Source organism: Mustelus asterias, unplaced genomic scaffold (genome assembly GCF_964213995.1).
Source record: "Mustelus asterias unplaced genomic scaffold, sMusAst1.hap1.1 HAP1_SCAFFOLD_282, whole genome shotgun sequence".
In the NCBI taxonomy this organism is placed as follows: Eukaryota; Metazoa; Chordata; class Chondrichthyes; order Carcharhiniformes; family Triakidae; genus Mustelus; species Mustelus asterias.
The window spans coordinates 406,238-425,617 of record NW_027590247.1 but is presented as its reverse complement, the minus strand read 5'-3'; the positions used below and the strand labels follow the sequence as shown (position 1 = coordinate 425,617).

Below are 19,380 nucleotides of genomic sequence, written 5' to 3'. Positions count from 1 at the left end.
CCTGTCCTGGGCGTGTTTGATGGGGGACAGTGTAGAGGGAGCTTTACTCTGTATCTAACCCCGTGCTGTACCTGTCCTGGAAGTGTTTGATGGGGACAGTGTAGAGGGAGCTTTACTCTGTATCTAACCCCGTGCTGTACCTGCCCTGGGAGTGTTTGATGGGGACAGTGTACAGGGAGCTTTATTCTGTATCTAACCCCGTGCTGTTCCTGCTCTGGGAGTGTTTGATGGGGACAGTGTGGGGGGAGTTTTACTCTGTACCTTACAGAATTTGCTGACACTGTTTCTGTTGTTGAAATGGGTCCAGGGTCAGGAACTGACATTTTCCCAAAACCTCTGATGTAAGGAAGGCATTATCAGATCCCAGAGGCTCGAGACTCTTACCCCAGAAGTGTGTTGACCTGGGTGGATATTCCATTAGTGCCGGTATCCCGACGTTCCTGAGCTCAGGCGGCTGCACGCGTCCAGGTGAAGATTGCCGTTCCTCCGTCTTGTGAGCTGCCACCTCCTGTGTTGGCTTGTGTCCCAGCGCTTCTCCCTGCCCCCAGGATCGCTGACCAGGTGGCCTCGATCCTAAGTGAACCTCAGGCTTGGGCGGTGTAGTCGGCCGCACCAGGGCATCATCGCTGGCTGGGACTGCCGTGGTGGGAACGCTGGGGGCTGTCAGTCTGTAGGCGCCTGGCGGCAGACTCAGTTGGGACGTGGCTCTCTGCTCTTCATCCTGTACACACAGCGTGGCGTTGGGACTCAGTCCCAAAGCTCCCAATGTGCTGCCCAGGTCACTGGCAGTGAAATGCCTCTTGGGGAAACTTTGGAGGAGGGCAATAGTGTGAAGCTTGGGGCATTGCTGCATGATGTAGTCCTTCACACATTGCAGTGTGTCATCCTGACGGAATCGCTGGCGGAGAGACTCTCCCGATGGGAGCCTGATCTGAAGGAGGAAAGGGGAATGTGAGCAATTGAAACTGGAGATAGGCTGGAAGGAGCAAAGATAGGTCAACACAGATATACAATGATCACTAATTACCCTCAGTGGGGGCAAACGATGGAGAACTGAAACGGCAAGCAACTGGAGGGTTAGGGTCACGCTTGTGGATTGAGCCAAAGTGTTCCGTAAAATGGTCACCCAGTCTATGTTTGGTCTCCCCAGTCGTGGGGACTGCACTGAGAGCAGCCAATTCAGGAGACTAAACTGAAAGTCTAAATAAATCTCTGCTTCACCTGGAATGAGTGTTTGGGGGCTTGAGCAGTGAGGAGGGAAGAGATAAAGGGGCAGGTGTCACACCTTCTGCGATTGCATGGAGAGTGAGAGGGGGTGAGTCAGTGCTAGAATATAGAACATTACAGCGCAGTACAGGCCCTTCGACCCTCGATGTTGCCCCGAACAGTGGAACCAATCTAAAGCCCCTCTAATCTACACTATTCCAATATCATCCATATGTTTATCCAATGACCATTTAAATGCCCCTAATGTCGGCGAGTCCACTACTGCTGCAGGCAGGACATTCCACGCCCTTACTACTCTCTGAGTAAAGAACCTACCCCTGACATCTGTCCTATATCTATCAACCCTCAATTTAAAGCTATGTCCCCTCGTGCTAGCCATCACTATCCAAGGAAAAAGGCTCTCACTGTCCACCCTGTCTAATCCTCTGATCATCTTGTGTGCCTCTATTAAGTCACCTCTTAACCTTCTTCTCTCTAACGAAAATAACCTCAAGTCCCTCAGCCTTTCCTCATAAGACCTTCCCACCATACCAGGCAACATCCTGGTAAATCTCCTCTGCACCCTTTCCAATGCTTCCACATCCTTCCTATAATGCGGCGACCAGAACTGTACGCAATACTCCAAGTGCGGCCGCACCAGAGTTTTGTACAGCTGCAACATGACCTCCTGGCTCCGTAACTCAATCCCTCTACCAATAAAAACTAACACACCAACGCCTTCTTAACAACCTATCAACCTGGGTGCCAACTTTCAGGGATCTATGCACATGGACACCGAGATCTCTCTGCTCATCCACACTACCAAGTATCTTATCATTAGCCCAGTACTCTGTAATCCTGTTACTCCTTCCAAAGTGAATCACCTCACACTTTACCGCATTAAACTCCATTTGCCACCTCTCAGCCCAGCACTGCAGCTTATCTATGTCCCTCTGTAACCTGCAACAACCTTCTGCACTGTCCACAACTCCACCGACTTTAGTGTCATCCACAAATTTACTAACCCATCCTTCTACGCCCTCATCCAGGTCATTTATAAAAATGACAACAGCAGTGGCCCCAAAACAGATCCTTGCAGTACACCACTAGTAACTGAACTCCAGGATGAACATTTCCCATCAACCACCACCCTCTGTCTTCTTACAGCTAGCCAATTCCTGATCCAAACTGCTAAATCACCCTCAATCCCATGCCTCCCTATCTTCTGCAATAGCTTACCGTGGGGAACCTTATCAAATGCTTTACTGAAATCCATATACAACACATCAACTGCTTTACCCTCATCCATCTCTTTGGTCACCTTCTCAAAAGAACTCAATAAGGTTTGTGAGGCACGACCTACCCTTCACAAAACCGTGTTGACTATCCCTAATCAAATTATTCCTTTCTAGATGATTATAAATCCTATCTCTTATAATCCTTTCCAAAACTTTGCCCACAACAAAAGTAAGGCTCACTGGTCTATAATTACCAGGGTTGTCTCTACTCCCCTTCTTGAACAAGGGGACATTTGCTATCCTCCAGTCTTCTGGCACTATTCCTGTAGACAATGACGACATAAAGATCAAAGCCAAAGGCTCTGCAATCCCCTCCCTAGCCTCCCAGAGAATCCTGGGATAAATCCCATCCGGCCCAGTGGTCTTATCTATTTTCGCACATTCCAGAATTGCTAACACCTCTTCCTTATGAACCTCAATCCCGTCCAGTCCAATAGCCTGTATCTCAGTATTCTCCTCGACAACATTGTCTTTTTCCTGCGTGAATAATGACGAAAAATATTCATTTAGTGCCTCTCCTATCTCTTCAGGCTCCACGCACAACTTTCCACTACTGTCCTTGACTCGCCCTAATCTTACCCCAGTCATTCTTTTGTTCCTGACATACCTATAGAAGGCTTTAGGGTTTTCCTTGATCCTACCTGCCAAAGACTTCTCATGTCCCCTCCTGGCTCTTCTTAGCTCTCTCTTTAGGTCCTTCCTGGCTAACTTGTAACTCTCAAGCGCCCTAACTGAGTCTTCACATCTCATCTTTTCATAAGTCTCCTTCTTCCTCGTCACAAGAGATTCAACTTCTTTAGTAAACCACAGTTCCCTCACTCGACCACTTCCTCCCTGCCTGACAGGTACATACTTATCAAGGACACCCAGTAGCTGTTCCTTGAACAAGTTCCACATTTCAATTGTGCCCATCCCCTGCAGTTTCCTTCCTCAACCTATGCATCCTAAATCTCGCCTAATCGCATCATAATTTCCTTTTTCCCAGCTATAACTCTTGCCCTTCGGTATATACCTATCCCTTTCCATCGCTAAAAAATTGTGGTCACTACCACCAAGTGCTCCCCTACCTTCAAAACTAACATCTGGTCTGGTTCATTACCCAGTACCAAATCCAATGTGGCCTCGCCTCTTGTTGGCCTATCTACATACTGTGTCAGGAAACCCTCCTGCACACATTGGACAAAAACTGACCCATCTAAAGTACTCGAACTATAGCTTTTCCAGTCAATATTTGCAAAGTTAAAGTCCCCCATAACAACCACCCTGTTACTTTCGCTCCTATCCAGAATCACCTTTGCAATCCTTTCCTCTACATCTCTGGAACTTTTCGGAGGCCTATAGAAAACTCCCAACAGGGTAACCACGTGCTGTAGGAGAGAGAGGCAGTGTGTGTACACGTGGCGGCGCAGGGCAGTGAGTGCAGATCTCAGAATGCGGCAAGAACCACTGCAGGTCCAGGGGATACCCGTATCCTGGGTTGTAGATCCTAGGGGTGAATCATTTCAGAAGCTGCCCATGATAAATTAACCCAGGCTTAGTAAAACTCACCATGAGTATACAGTGGCTTCCCACTGCAGTTTGAATTTTGCCCCCTAACCTCTGGCCCTGTTTAGGGGGGTCCGTCTGGCAAGCTGGAGACAATTTTGCTTTCAGATTTTCACGATCATCAGCGATTCTCTTCAAAGCCAACTCGTGATCCTGCGGACAGCAAATTAAACAGCATGCTGGTTATCCAAAAAAAACATTCACAGTCCCTGAACTCCCTCGCTCCCGCCCCGACGTCAACCCCCTCACTCCCACACTGACATCAACCCCCTCAGCTCCAGCCCCGGGGTCTGTTACTGATATAATCAAAGGAGTCCAGAGAAAGCTAAGCATTTTAGATGCTAACGGATTCTCTGGATCAAACTAGAATAATATCCTGAGAATGAAACGGCATTGAAGGAGGCCATTCAGCCCACTATGTCTGTACTGGCCCTTTGAAATTGCCATCCAATTACTTCAACTTCCCCCACATCCTCAGCATAGCAGTGAAAAAGGCCCAGGATCATTCAGCTTGTGTGTGTCTGATTTCTAGCACTATCTGCTTTCATAACCCCTTCTGTCACAGTGCACACAGTGGACTGATTTAGGATTCTTTATCCTTTCACGGCATGTGGGCATCACTGGCAAAGGCAGCATCTCTTGCCCATACCTAATTGCCCCATGAACATGCTTGCTAGGCCATTTCAGAGGGCAGTTAAGAGTCAACCACATTGCTGTGCATCTGGAGTCACATGTAGGCCAGACTGGGTAAGGACGGCAGATTTCCTTCCCTAAAGGACATTAGTGAACCAGATGGGTTTTTCCAACAATTGTTTCATGGTCACCATTACAGTGCCTCCTCAGCTCTAAGGAAAACAATACCACCCTAGCCAGCCACCCCTCACGCTCCATCCCAGGCAGCACCCTGGTGAACCTGCTCTGCACCTTCTAGAGCGCAATCACATCCTTCCTACAGCGTGGTGACCAGAACTGCTCACAGTACTCTAGCTGTGACCTAACAAGTGTTTTATACAGCTCTATCATAACCTCCCTGCCCTTATGTTCCATTTGGCTAATAAAGTCAAGTATTCCTTATGCCTTCTTAACCACTTTATCTACCTGCCCTGCTATCTTTAGGGATCATTGGATATGCACCCGAGGTCCCTCTGGTCCTCTGTACTTCCTACTGTCCTGTCATTCATTATGTATCCCCCTGCATCATTAGTCCTCCCAAAATGCATCACCTCAGACTTTTCAGGGTTAAATTCCATTTGCCACTGTTCTGCCCATCTGACCAGCGTGTCAGTATCATCCTGTAATCTAAGGCTTTCCTCCTTGCTATTTACCATACCACCAATTTTTGTATCATCCGCGACCTTACTGATCATACCTCCTACTATCACATCTAGATCATTAATGTACACGACAAACAGCAAAGGATCCATCACCGATCTCTGTGGTATATCACTGGAGAGTAAGAAGAGAGTGAGGTGAAACTCACCTGACGAAGGAGCAGCGCTCCGAAAGCTAGTGGCTCGTGCTACCAAATAAACCTGTTGGACTTTAACCTGATGTTGTGAGACTTCTTACTGTGTTTACCCCAGTCCAACGCCGGCATCTCCACATCATGTATATCACTGGACACAGGCTTCCAATCACAAAAGCAATCTATGACCATCATCCTCTGCCACCTGCCACTGAGCCAATTTTGGATCCAAATTGCTAAATTGCCCTGGATCCCATGAATTCTTACCTTCTTGATCAGTCTCCCTTGAGGGACACAGTCAAAAGCCTTACTGATATCCATGTAGACAACATCAACTGCACTGCCTTCATCTACACTCCCAGTCACCTCCTTGAAAAATTCAACCAAATTTGTTAGACACGATCTCCCCTGACAAAGCCATGCTGACTATCCCCGAACATGGTTGGGTAGATGCCAATATGTTGTAACTGTACTGGAAGAGCTTGGCTGGTGGGAGCAACAAGTTCTGGAGCACAAATCTTCAGTCCTATTGCTGGAATATTGTCAGAGCCCATTGCCTTTGCAGCATCCAGTGCCTTCAGCTGTTTCTTGATGTCGCATGCAGTGAACCGAATTGCCTGAAGACTGGCATCTGTGTTGCTGGGGACCTCCAGAGGAGGCCACCATTAAAAAAAAGTTTATTTATTAGTCACAAGTAAGGCTTACATTAACACTGCAATGAAGTTAAGGTGATGGAGCATCCACTCTGCATTTCTGACTGAAGACTGTAGCAAATCTGAAGTCGACAAGATTATGAGAGGCATGGGCAGAGTGGATAGTCAGAAGTTTTTCCCCAGGGTGGAAGAGTCAATTACTAGGGGGCACAGGTTTAAGGTGCAAGGTTTAAAGGAGATGTACGAGGCAAGTTTGTTTACACAGAGTGTAGTGGGTGCCTGGAACTCGTTGCCGGGGGAGGTAATGGAAGCAGATACGATAGTGACTTTTAAGCGGTGTCTTGACAAATACATGAATAGGATGGAATGGAGGGATATGGCCCCCGGAAGGGTAGGGGGTTTTAGTTAAGTCGGGCAGCATGGTCAGTGCAGGCTTGGAGGGCCGAAGGGCCTGTTCCTGTGCTGTAATTTTCTTTCTTTTGTTCAAATGCTTTAGCCTTGTCTTTTGCTGACTTTCTCCATCATTGGAGGATATCCCAGGGCTTGAGGTTTCAGATTGTGATGGAGTACAGTTCCGCTGCTGTTGATGGCCCACAGCTCCTCATGGATGCCCAGTCTTGAGTTGCTGGATCGGTTCGAAGTCTGTCCTATTTAGCACGGTGATAGTGCCACACAACACGATGGAGGTTATTCTCAATGTGAAGATGGAACTTTGTCTCCACAAGGACTGTGCGGTGGTCACTCTTACCGATACTGTCATGGACAGATGCATCTGCAGCCGGCAGATTGATAAGGATGAGGTCAAGTGCTTTCCCTCTTGTTGGTTCCTTCACCACTTCCCGCTGACCCAGTTTAGCAGCGATGCTCTTCAGGACCCGGCCAGCTCAGTCTGTGCTGGTACTATCGAGCCACTCTTGGTGGTGGACATTGAAGTCCCCACCCCGAGTACATTCTGTGCCCTTGCCACCTTCAGTGCTTCCTCCAAGCGGTGTTCAACATGGAGGAATACTGATAAGTACTGGGGGACAGTATGTGGTAATCATCAGGAGGTTTCCTTGCCCATGTTTAACCTGAAGCCATGAGACTTCATGGGGTCCAGAGTCAATGTCAAGGACTTCCAGGGCAGCTCCCTCCCGACTGTATACCATTGTGCTGCCCGCCACCTCTGTTGGGTCTGTCCTGCCGGTGGGACAGGACATATCCAGGCCAATCTCCACCTTCTCAAGGGACATTAGTGATGGGAAATAAATGCTGGCCTAGCCAGCAATGCCAACATCTCGCAAATTAGTTTTTTAAAATGGTGATGGTGGTGCCTGGGATATTATCTGTAAGATATGATTCTGTATGATGTCAGGCTGTTGCTTGACCAGTCTAAGAGACAGATCTCCCAATTCCACACAAGCCCCCAGGAAGTAAGGAGAACTTCGCAGGGTTGATAGGGCTGGGTTTGCCGTTGTTGTTTCAGTGCCCAGAGCGCTGCCAGATGGCCCGTCCGGTTTCATTCCTTTAAGACCTTTTCGTGATTTGAGTGTCTCGCTCGGCCATTTCAGAGGGTATTTAAGAGTGAACCACATTGCAGTGGGTCTGGAGTCACAGGTAGGCCAGACCAGGTAAGGACGGCAAATTTCCTTCCTTAAAGGACATTAGTGAACCAGGTGAGTTTTTCCAACAATTGACAATGGTTTCATGGTCATCAATTTGTCAAACTTCTATGGCCTGCCATAGTAGGATTTGAACTTGGACCTCCATCACCCTGGGTCTCAGGGTTACTAGCCCAGCGATAATATTATTGAACCACCAGCACCCCGCATCCAAGCCTAGGTCATGAATAAAGATTAAGAGAAGCAGTGGCCCCAATCCTGAGCCCTGGGAAACCCCAGCATGTACATTCATGCAGTCTGAAAAACAACATGGAGACAGCAATGGATTATTATTATTATTTACCTTCTGCTTCTTTCTCCTTTCCGCTTTGATTTGCTGAGCTACCTGCTCCCTCTGCTGCTCCTCAAGTTCCTTCAGGTTGAGGTTTCTCCTGGACAGGGGCAAGGCTGGGCAAGATTCAGCTAAACCAAAGGTACAAAACCAAAAGAGTCAAGTGGCAGTAGAGAAGGAAGGTCAGAAAGAGAACGCACATGATAAAGACACGCGAGGACAGACAACAACCTGATAGGTTTAGGCAGAGTAAACAGGGAGAAACTGTTTGTTCTGGTTGAATTGCCAATAACCAGAGGAAATAGATTGTTAAGTGAAACAAGGACGGAAATAGTTACCAGATTAACCAAGAGAGATTTGAAACAGGAGCTGCAAAGACATCTTCAGAAAACTGCATGTCTGCAAGATTCAGCAATAGGTTTAGGTGTTGGAGGCAGAAACTTTAAGATTAGATTGAAGAGAGACGCTAGGGAAGATGCTTTGAAGGTATTTGAGAAACTGAGGGCGATTCTCCCATCCCGCTGCGCAGCAGGCCGGGAGAATGAGGGTCGATTCGTGGGATTCCCGCGAGCTTTTGTGCCGCGCTTGCGTCTCCCAGGACCGGATTTCTGGCGTCAGAAATCGGCTGGAAGGCGAGGCCAACATTTAAATAGTATTTAACATTCTATTTAAATGCTATTAGCAGGCCCAGGACTGAATTCCCCGGGCCTGCTAGCATCTCCCACCCTGAGGGGTTGGAGCTAAAATTGCAGGCTGATTGTGCAGGGCGACTGCGCATGCTCAGAGGCCCACTGGTTTCAGCCTTTCCAGTGTGAATAGACCCCGCCACCCGAAATGTAATGATATTCATGCTGGTGGCCTCTGCATTGCACAGAGTGTGGGAGATTCAAGTGTGAACTCCCACTGAAAGCGAGCGTGATTTAGTCCAGTTTTCCCACAAATTCGACACTGAGAACGTTTTTGGGAGAATCCTGCTAATGTTTCTTACACAGGGAGGCTAACAGTGACAGGTGATTAACACTGCTGCCTCACAACGCCAGGAACCCAGGTTCGATTCCCGGCTTGGGTCAGTGTGGAGTTTGCTTATTCCCCCATGCCTGCTGGATTTCCTCCGGGTGCTCCAGTTTCCTCCCGTGCTCCAAAGATGTGCAGGTTAGATGGAATGGCCATGGTAAATTGCCCTTGGTGTCAAGGGGATTAGCAGGGTAAATACGTGGGGTTACGGGGATGGGGCCTGGGTGGGATGGTAATCGGTGCAGCCTCGATAGGCCGAATGGCCTCCTTCTGCACTGTAGGGATTTTACAGTTCTCAATGACTACCAGAACTAAGAGTTAAAATAAAAGCAGAGGTTAGAATAGACTAGGCTAGTATTTCCTCGATTCGAGAAGATTACAGGGGAATCTAACTGACATGTTTCAGATTTGGAAAGGTTTTGGTATCAGCCCTAGTTTCTGAGAGACAAGGGGGAGACCCTTCAAATTGGAGCCAGTTTGTTAAGGGGGAATGTCAGGTAGCACTTCCTCTCACAAAGAGAAGTGGAAATCTGGAACATTGCCCCTGAAAAGGATGAGACCGGGGCCCAAATGCAAATATCAACATTTTTGTTCTGGAACCAAGGTGGGTAAAGGGAATACGGTACACATCAACCGTGATCAGGTGGAGCAAGAGGTTAAATGACCACCTCCTGTTCTAACAGTTATGTGGAATCACCTAAGTTCTAGCTGCTGTGTACTTCGGTTGAGCTGACTGTGATTTTCAGTACACTGGCTGTGTAATAAAGCAGCTAAACAAGCTCGCTGATAACTCATAGAAACATAGAATCCCTACAGTGCAGGAGGAGGCCATTCGGCCCATAATGTCTGCACCAACAACACTCCCATCCACCTATCCCCATGAACCCCACATATTTCCCCCCATTAATTCCCTAACCTACGCATCTTTGGACACTAAGAGACAATTTACCATGGCCAAATCAACCTAACGTGCACATCTTTGGAGTGTGGGAGGAAACCAGAGCACCCGGAGGAAACCCACGCAGACACGGGGAGAACATGCAAACCCCACACAGACAATGACCCAGGCCAGGAATCGAACCTGGGCCCCCAGCGCTTTGAGGCAGCAGTGCTAACCACTGTGCCACCCTCAAAACTGCTAAAAACACAGGGATCTGATCTGGACCATGATGAACTTTTGTTTTTCTTTATTTGGACATGGGATGTGGGCGTCGCTGGCCAGGCCAGCATTTGTTGCCCATCCTTAATCACCCTTGAACTGAGTGTCTCACTCAGCCATTTCAGAGGCAGTTAAGAGTCAGCCACATTGCTGTGGCTCTGGAGTCACATGTAGGCCAGACTCGGTAAGGGCAGCAGATTTCCTTCCCTAAAGGACATTAGTGAACCAGATGGGTTTTTTTTACGGCACAGCCTCTCTTACTGAGATTAAAGTTACATTCCAGATCTATGAGGTTTGAACCCAAGTTAGACTGTGTCCCTCGGTGACTAGTCCAGTGGCATTGCCACTACACCACCGTCTCCCCCTCAAATTTCTCCACACCAACTGGGTGATGGGCAGCACAGTGATTACCACTGCTGCCTCTCAGCGCCAGGGACCCGGGTTCAATTCTGGCCTCAGGTCAGTGTGTGTGTGGAGTCTGCACGTTCTCCCCGTGTCTGCATGGGTTTCCTCCGGGTGCTCCGGTTTCCTCCCACACTCCAAAGATGTGTGGGTTAGGTGGATTGGCCGTGATAAATTGCCCCTTAGCGTCAGGGATATTAGCAGGGTAAGTATGTGGGGTTACGGGAATAGGGCCTGGGTAGGATTGTGGTCGGTGCAGACTCGACGAGCCAAATGTCCTTCTGCACCACAGGGATTCTATGATTCAGGGCAGTGAGAGTTGAGACTACAGCAGTGCATGAGTGAGACCACCAACCTCAGATAGACCTCCATTTATAACAGGCAACAGGTGGGTGCAGAACAACTCACAGCAGCAACACAGCAGCGTGAGGGGGTAGGGTGGGGGGAAACAGAAGTCTTTGTAATCGTTACCTTGTGGTGGGCTGCCAGTCTCGGCTGGGTTGTGTCTCTGGTTGCCTGCAGCACGGGGCAGTGTTGGAGCCAGTCCCTGTACAAACGGTGGGTTAAATGCTGACATCGCCCCAGCGACTGAGCCCCTCGACTCCTGCCCTCTCTTGGCATGATCTCCTCCTTGGAGCAACCTGAAACCAAGTCGTAAAACAGCTTAATTTGCTCAAAGCCTCCGGAACAAATTATTAATCGCTGTACACTCCCTGAGTGTAACACACCTGCAGCTCCGATCATCAATCCCACAATCATTCAAACATGCTGAGAAACACACAAAGTGAGCCACTCAGCCCCTCAAGCCAGCTCCTTCATTCAATAAGATCATGGCTGATCTGATTGTAACCGCCTGCGTACCTGATAACCTTTCACCCCCCCAACCCCCTTGTTAATCAAGAATTTATCTCGCTCGGATAATAAAATATCCAAAGATTCTGCTTCCACTCCCTTGAGAAAGAGAGTTCCAGAGACTCACCACTCTCAGAAAAACGTTCTCCTCATCTCCATGTTAAATGAGAAACCCGGCATGGCAGCACAGTGTTAGCATTGCTGCCTCACAGGGACCCAGGTTCGATTCCTGGCTTGGGTCACTGTCTGTGTGGAATCTGCACATTCTCCCCGTGTCTGCGTGGGTTTCCTCCTGGTGCTCCGGTTTCCTCCCACAGTCTGAAAGACGTGCTGGTTAGGGTGCATTGGCAGTGCTAAATTCTCCCTCAGTGTACCCGAACAGGCGCAGGAGTATGATGACTAGGGGAATTTCACAGTAACTTCATTGCAGTGTTAACGTAAGCGTGCTTGTGACTAATAAATAAACGATAACTTTATTTTTAAACAGCGACCCCTATTTCTAGATTCTCCCACATTCACACCGTCAATGTTGGAAAGGGTGCAGAGGTGATATACCAGGATGTTGCCTGGTATGGTGGGAAAATCGTATGAGGAAAGGCTGAGGGACTTGAGGTTGTTTTCGTTAGAGAGAAGAAGGTTAAGAGGTGACTTAATAGAGGCACACAAGATGATCAGAGGATTAGACAGGGTGGACAGTGAGAGCCTTTTTCCTCGGATGGTGATAGCTAGCACGAGGGGACATAGCTTTAAATTGAGGGGTGATAGATATAGGACAGATGTTAGAGGTAGGTTCTTTACTCAGAGAGTAGTAAGGGCGTGGAATGCCCTGCCTGCAGCAGTAGTGGACTCGTCAACATTAAGAGCATTTAAATGGTTATTGGATAAATATATGGATGATATTGGAATAGTGTAGATTAGAGGGGCTTTAGATTGGTTTCACTGGTCGGCGCAACATCGAGGGCCGAAGGGCCTGTACTGCGCTGTAATGTTCTATGTTCTAATACACCTCAGGATTGTGTCACCTCTTACTCTTCTAAACTGTCGTGGATACAAGCCTAGCCTGTCCAACCTCTCCTCGGAAAAGTTTCCTCCCACAGTCCAAAGATGTGCAGGTTGTGTGCATTGCCCATGCTAAATTGCTCCTTAGTGTCAGGGAGATTAGCTGGGTAAATACGTGGGGTTAGGGGCTGGGTGGGATAGTTGTTGGTGCAGGCTCGATGGGCCGAATGGCCTCTTCCTACTCCGTCGAGATTCTATGAACTTCCTTGCTCACCTTCAAAATATTACCGTGGGGTCTTCTACATCTACCCAGAAGACAGGCACCCTCGGCTTAACGATTCACCCAAAAAACATCACCTCAGACTTCAGCATCTCCTCCATCTTGCAGATGGGATTGAGGGATCAAGCATTCGCCATTCCAAATGTTTCCAAAAACCAGGCTTCCTCTGCAATGATCCAGACAGGGGTAACAGTGCAAATGGAGCTGGTAACAGGGGGTCAGACACTGGTGTCTGGCGGCCAGCTAACTGGGAACTACATGGGCACCACAGCAGCACTGTCTGCGTTTCCCACAGTGAGTACACGCAATGTGCCTTCATCATAGTGAAATGTTCCGAGGTGCTTCTCATCAGCAACTACCGAACACAGATTGACACTGAGACAGATTAGGAGATAGTGGAGCAAATGGTCAAAGGCTTGGACAAAGTGTCTTTCAAATGAGGGGGGAGAAGTAGAAGGTGGAAATGATGGAGTGGGAGAATTTCCAGAGGGTCAGGTTCAGGCAGCTGAAGGAATGACCAATGGCGGACTGGTTAAAATTAGAGGATTTTAAGAGGCCACGGTTCGATGAGTAGACAAATGTCAGAAATCTGGAGGCTATATGAATGCAACCAATTGTTATTGTTGTTGGTGCCACAAGCAGAATGAATGAGAAAGATTTCAATGCAGCTTCTGAACTGAGTCACTCACCATTCAGTAGCATCCTGGACATTGAAGATCCCAGCCTGCATCGCTGCCTGTACATGCCTCTCCTCAAATCCCATCTCATACAGGGCAAGGAACAGGTCACTGATTGTCTGTTCAAATTACAACCCAGAACATCAGATATTTAAACTGTTTTTCAACGTTTGATTAAAGCTATATTGCTGCACTGATCTCTGTTAGAAGGTGCCTAACCTCTTCAGCTTCTCACAGACACAGGAGGAACAAAGAAATGAGTACACTGCAGAGTACGGGGAACTTTATTCTCTATCTAATTGCACAGGGTCAAATTGTTTGATGGGGTGGTTGGGGATATTGAGGGGGTGACTGGGTGTTAGGCTTCCAAAGGTGCGGTGCTTGGGGGGGTCCCTGGCGGTGCTTGGGTGGGGGGGGTCCCTGGCGGTGCTGGGGGGTCCCTGGCGGTGCTGGGGGGTCCCTGGCGGTGCTTTGGGGGGGGGGGGGGTCCCTGGCAGTGCTTGGGGGGGGGTCCCTGGCGATGCTTGGGGGGGGTGTCCCTGGCGGTTCTTGGGGGGGGGTCCCTGGCGGTGCTTAGGGGGGGGGTCCATGGCGGTGCTTTGGGGGGGGGTCCCTGGCGGTACTTTGGGGGGGGGGGGGGGGGTCCCTGGTGGTGCTTTGGGGAGGGGGGGGGGTCCCTGGTGGTGCTTTGGGGAGGGGGGGCGGGTCCCTGGTGGTGCTTTGGGGGGTGGTTCCTGGCGGTGCTTTGGGGGGCTGGGGGGATCCCTGGCGGTGCTTTGGGGGGGGGGGGGGGGGGGTGTCCCTGGCGGTGCTTGGGGGGGTCCCTGGCGGTGCTTGGGGGGGTCCCTGGCGGTGCTTGGGGGGGGGGTCCCTGGCGGTGCTGGGGGGGGGCGGTCCCTGGCGGTTCTTGGGGGGGGTCCCTGGCGGTGCTTGGGGGGGAGGTCCCTGGCGGTGCTTTGGGGGGGGGGGGGGGGGGGGGGGGGGGGGAGTCCCTGGCGGTGCTTTGGGGGGGGAGTCCCTGGCGGTGCTTTGGGGGGGGGGGGGGGGTCCTTGGTGGTGCTTTGGGGAGGGGGGGGGTCCCTGGTGGTGCTTTGGGGGGTGGTCCCTGGCGGTGCTTTGGGGGGTGGTCGTGGTCGTGGTCCCTGGCGGTGCTTTGGGGGGCTGGGGGGGTCCCTGGCGGTGCTTTGGGGGGCTGGGGGTGTCCCTGGCGGTGCTTTGGGGGGGGGGGGGGGGGGGGGGTGTCCCTGGCGGTGCTTGGGAGGGTCCCTGGTGGTGCTTGGGGGGGGGGGGGGTCCCTGGCGGTGCTTGGGGGGATGCAGCCGGTGTATAGGGGGTGCCTGGGGGTGTTTAGGGGGTGCCTGGGGGTGTTTAGGGGGTGCCTGGGGGTGTTTAGGGGGTGCCTGGGGGTGTTTAGGGGGTGCCTGGGGGTGTTTAGGGGGTGCCTGGGGGTGTTTAGGGGGTGCCTGGGGGTGTTTAGGGGGTGCCTGGGGGTGTTTAGGGGGTGCCTGGGGGTGTTTAGGGGGTGCCTGGGGGTGTTTAGGGGGTGCCTGGGGGTGTTTAGGGGGTGCCTGGGGGTGTTTAGGGGGTGCCTGGGGGTGTTTAGGGGGTGCCTGGGGGTGTTTAGGGGGTGCCTGGGGGTGTTTAGGGGGTGCCTGGGGGTGTTTAGGGGGTGCCTGGGGGTGTTTAGGGGGTGCCTGGGGGTGTTTAGGGGGTGCCTGGGGGTGTTTAGGGGGTGCCTGGGGGTGTTTAGGGGGTGCCTGGGGGTGTTTAGGGGGTGCCTGGGGGTGTTTAGGGGGTGCCTGGGGGTGTTTAGGGGGTGCCTGGGGGTGTTTAGGGGGTGCCTGGGGGTGTTTAGGGGGTGCCTGGGGGTGTTTAGGGGGTGCCTGGGGGTGTTTAGGGGGTGCCTGGGGGGTGTTTAGGGGGTGGCTGGGGGGTGTTTAGGGGGTGCCTGGGGGTGCCTGGGGGTGTTTAGGGGGTGCCTGGGGGTGTTTAGGGGGTGCCTGGGGGTGTTTAGGGGGTGCCTGGGGGTGTTTAGGGGGTGCCTGGGGGTGTTTAGGGGGTGCCTGGGGGTGTTTAGGGGGTGCCTGGGGGTGTTTAGGGGGTGCCTGGGGGGTGTTTAGGGGGTGCCTGGGGGTGCCTGGGGGTGTTTAGGGGGTGCCTGGGGGTGTTTAGGGGGTGCCTGGGGGTGTTTAGGGGGTGCCTGGGGGTGTTTAGGGGGTGCCTGGGGGTGTTTAGGGGGTGCCTGGGGGTGTTTAGGGGGTGTTTAGGGGGTGCCTGGGGGTGTTTAGGGGGTGCCTGGGGGTGTTTAGGGGGTGCCTGGGGGTGTTTAGGGGGTGCCTGGGGGTGTTTAGGGGGTGCCTGGGGGTGTTTAGGGGGTGCCTGGGGGTGTTTAGGGGGTGCCTGGGGGTGTTTAGGGGGTGCCTGGGGGTGTTTAGGGGGTGCCTGGGGGTGTTTAGGGGGTGCCTGGGGGTGTTTAGGGGGTGCCTGGGGGTGTTTAGGGGGTGGCTGAGGGTGTTTAGGGGATGGCTGAGGGTGTTTAGGGGGTGGCTGAGGGTGTTTAGGGGGTTGATGGGGGTGTTTAGGGGGTGGCTGAGGCTGTTTAGGGGGTCGCTGAGGGTGTTTAAGGGGTCGCTAGCGGTGTTTAGGGGTTTGCTGGCGGTGTTTAGGGGGTCCCTGCCGGTGTTGAGGGGGTTGATGGGGGTGTTTAGGGGGTCCCTGCCGGTGTTGAGGGGGTTGATGGGGGTGTTTAGGGGGTCGATGGGGGTGTTTAGGGGGTTGATGGGGGTGTTTAGGGGGTTGATGGGGGTGTTTAGGGGGTTGATGGGGGTGTTTAGGGGGTTTGATGCCGGTGTTTAGGGGGTCGATGGCGGTGTTTAGGGGGTCGATGGGGGTGTTTAGGGGGTCGATGGGGGTGTTTAGGGGGTCGATGGGGGTGTTTAGGGGGTCGATGGGGGTGTTTAGGGGGTCGATGGGGGTATTTAGGGGGTCGATGGGGGTGTTTAGGGGGTCGATGGGGGTGTTTAGGGGGTCGATGGGGGTGTTTAGGGGGTCGATGGAGGTGTTTAGGGGGTCGATGGGGGTGTTTAGGGGGTCGATGGGGGTGTTTAGGGGTTTGCTGGCGGTGTTTAGGGGGTCCCTGCCGGTGTTGAGGGGGTTGATGGGGGTGTTTAGGGGGCTGCTGGCGGTGTTTAGGGGGTCCCTGCCGGTGTTGAGGGGGTTGATGGGGGTGTTTAGGGGTTTGCTGGCGGTGTTTAGGGGGTCCCTGCCGGTGTTGAGGGGGTTGATGGGGGTGTTTAGGGGGTTGATGGGGGTGTTTAGTGGGTCGATGGGGGTGTTTAGGGGGTCGATGGGGGTGTTTAGGGGGTCGATGGGGGTGTTTAGGGGGTTGATGGGGGTGTTTAGGGGGTTGATGGGGGTGTTTAGGGGGTTGATGGGGGTGTTTAGGGGGTTGATGGGGGTGTTTAGGGGGTTGATGGGGGTGTTTAGGGGGTTGATGGGGGTGTTTAGGGGGTTGATGGGGGTGTTTAGGGGGTTGCTGGGGGTGTTTAGGGGGTTGCTGGGGGTGTTTAGGGGGTTGCTGGGGGTGTTTAGGGGGTTGATGGGGGTGTTTAGGGGGTTGATGGGGGTGTTTAGGGGGTTGATGGGGGTGTTTAGGGGGTTGATGGGGGTGTTTAGGGGGTTGATGGGGGTGTTTAGGGGGTTGATGGGGGTGTTTAGGGGGTTGATGGGGGTGTTTAGGGGGTTGATGGGGGTGTTTAGGGGGTTGATGGGGGTGTTTAGGGGGTTGATGGGGGTGTTTAGGGGGTTGATGGGGGTGTTTAGGGGGTTGATGGGGGTGTTTAGGGGGTTGATGGGGGTGTTTAGGGGGTTGATGGGGGTGTTTAGGGGGTTGCTGGGGGTGTTTAGGGGGTTGCTGGGGTGTTTAGGGGGTTGCTGGGGGTGTTTAGGGGGTTGATGGGGGTTGCTGGGGGTGTTTAGGGGGTTGATGGGGGTGTTTAGGGGGTTGATGGGGGTGTTTAGGGGGTTGATGGGGGTGTTTAGGGGGTTGCTGCCGGTGTTTAGGGGGTTGCTGGGGGTGTTTAGGGGGTTGCTGCCGGTGTTTAGGGGGTTGATGGGGGTGTTTAGGGGGTTGCTGGGGGTGTTTAGGGGGTTGATGGGGGTGTTTAGGGGGTTGCTGGGGGTGTTTAGGGGGTTGATGGGGGTGTTTAGGGGGTTGCTGGGGGTGTTTAGGGGGTTGATGGGGGTGTTTAGGGGGTTGCTGCCGGTGTTTAGGGGGTTGCTGCCGGTGTTTAGGGGGTTGATGGGGGTGTTTAGGGGGTTGCTGGGGGTGTTTAGGGGGTTGATGGGGGTGTTTAGGGGGTTGCTGCCGGTGTTTAGGGGGTTGATGGGGGTGTTTAGGGGGTTGCTGGGGTGTTTAGGGGGTTGCTGGGGGTGTTTAGGGGGTTGATGGGGGTGTTTAGGGGGTTGCTGGGGGTGTTTAGGGGGTTGATGGGGGTGTTTAGGGGGTTGCTGGGGGTGTTTAGGGGGTTGATGGGGGTGTTTAGGGGGTTGCTGGGGGTGTTTAGGGGGTTGCTGGGGGTGTTTAGGGGGTTGTTGCCGGTGTTTAGGGGGTTGATGGGGGTGTTTAGGGGGTTGCTGGGGGTGTTTAGGGGGTTGCTGCCGGTGTTTAGGGGGTTGCTGCCGGTGTTTAGGGGGTTGATGGGGGTGTTTAGGGGGTTGCTGGGGGTGTTTAGGGGGTTGATGGGGGTGTTTAGGGGGTTGCTGGGGGTGTTTAGGGGTTGATGGGGGTGTTTAGGGGGTTGCTGGGGGTGTTTAGGGGGTTGATGGGGGTGTTTAGGGGGTTGCTGGGGGTGTTTAGGGGGTTGATGGGGGTGTTTAGGGGGTTGCTGGGGGTGTTTAGGGGGTTGATGGGGGTGTTTAGGGGGTTGATGGGGGTGTTTAGGGGGTTGATGGGGGTGTTTAGGGGGTTGCTGCCGGTGTTTAGGGGGTTGCTGCCGGTGTTTAGGGGGTTGCTGCCGGTGTTTAGGGGCGCTCTCCCGGGCTGTGCTGCACTAACCACTCCGGGACGCTCGGCTTCCCCTCGGGCCTACTCCCCGCCCGCTGAGCCCGGCGTGACTCTGGATTCACTCACCACCGGCACGCCGCCCCGCTCCATGGCGCCGCCGGATTCCGCGGTCAGACCCTCCCTACGGCCTGAGGCCCGAAACCGGACAGCGGACGGTGCAGCGAGGACGTCCGCCTGTCAATCACCTTAACCCCGCCCACACCCTGCCTGTCAATCATCCTAACCCCGCCCGCTGCCTGCCTGCCAATCACCGGAACCCCTCCCACACCCTGCCTGTCAATCACCCTAACCCCGCCTGCTACCTGCCTGCCAATCACCGGAACTCCGCCCACACCCTGCCTGCCAATCACCGTAACCGCGCCCGCTACCTGCCTGCCAATCACCGGGACCCCGCCCACACCTTGCCTGTCAATCACCGTAACCCCGCCCATCACCCACCTGCCAGTCGCCGGAATTCCGCCTATCACTCATCGCAAACCCAGCCACCTGCCAATCACCGAAACCCCGCCTTCTGCCCGCCTGTCACTCACGGAAACTCCGCCCATCTCCCACCTGCCAGTCACCGGAACCCCGCCCAGATGCCAAGGACTGAGACCCCACCGATTGACTGCCTGTCAATCAGCGGAACCCCGCCCACTGCCCAACTGTCACTCAAACCCCGCCCACTGCCCAACTGTCACTCAAACCCCGCCCACTGCCCAACTGTCACTCAAACGCCGCGCACTGCCCAACCGTCATTCGCCGAGACCGCCCAGGAGGGTGAGTGTGAGGGAGGGCGCGGAGGGTGCAGAGGGTGAGGGTGCGGAGGGTGCGGGCGCGGTGCCTCTGGGCCA

At 53.1% G+C, this 19,380-nt stretch overlaps 1 protein-coding gene across 2 annotated transcripts in view; it reads right to left on the bottom strand.

Annotated features, from left to right (window-relative positions):
• Positions 1 to 18,745, bottom strand: part of LOC144486062 (uncharacterized) — a 46,812-nt gene extending 28,067 nt beyond the window's left edge. The window contains exons 1-6 of one of the 2 annotated variants that reach the window (XM_078204166.1): positions 18,614 to 18,745; positions 13,495 to 13,601; positions 11,146 to 11,315; positions 8,112 to 8,230; positions 4,053 to 4,202; positions 385 to 931 (exon numbers count right to left, since the gene is read on the bottom strand). In XM_078204166.1, coding sequence (XP_078060292.1) covers positions 385 to 931; positions 4,053 to 4,202; positions 8,112 to 8,230; positions 11,146 to 11,315; positions 13,495 to 13,601; positions 18,614 to 18,637 — 1,117 coding nt within the window. In that variant the 5' untranslated portion in view covers positions 18,638 to 18,745. The remainder of the gene's footprint in view (positions 1 to 384; positions 932 to 4,052; positions 4,203 to 8,111; positions 8,231 to 11,145; positions 11,316 to 13,494; positions 13,602 to 18,613) is intronic. The other variant, XM_078204167.1, reaches the window with a different exon arrangement.
• Between the last annotated feature and the right edge of the window lie 635 nt (positions 18,746 to 19,380).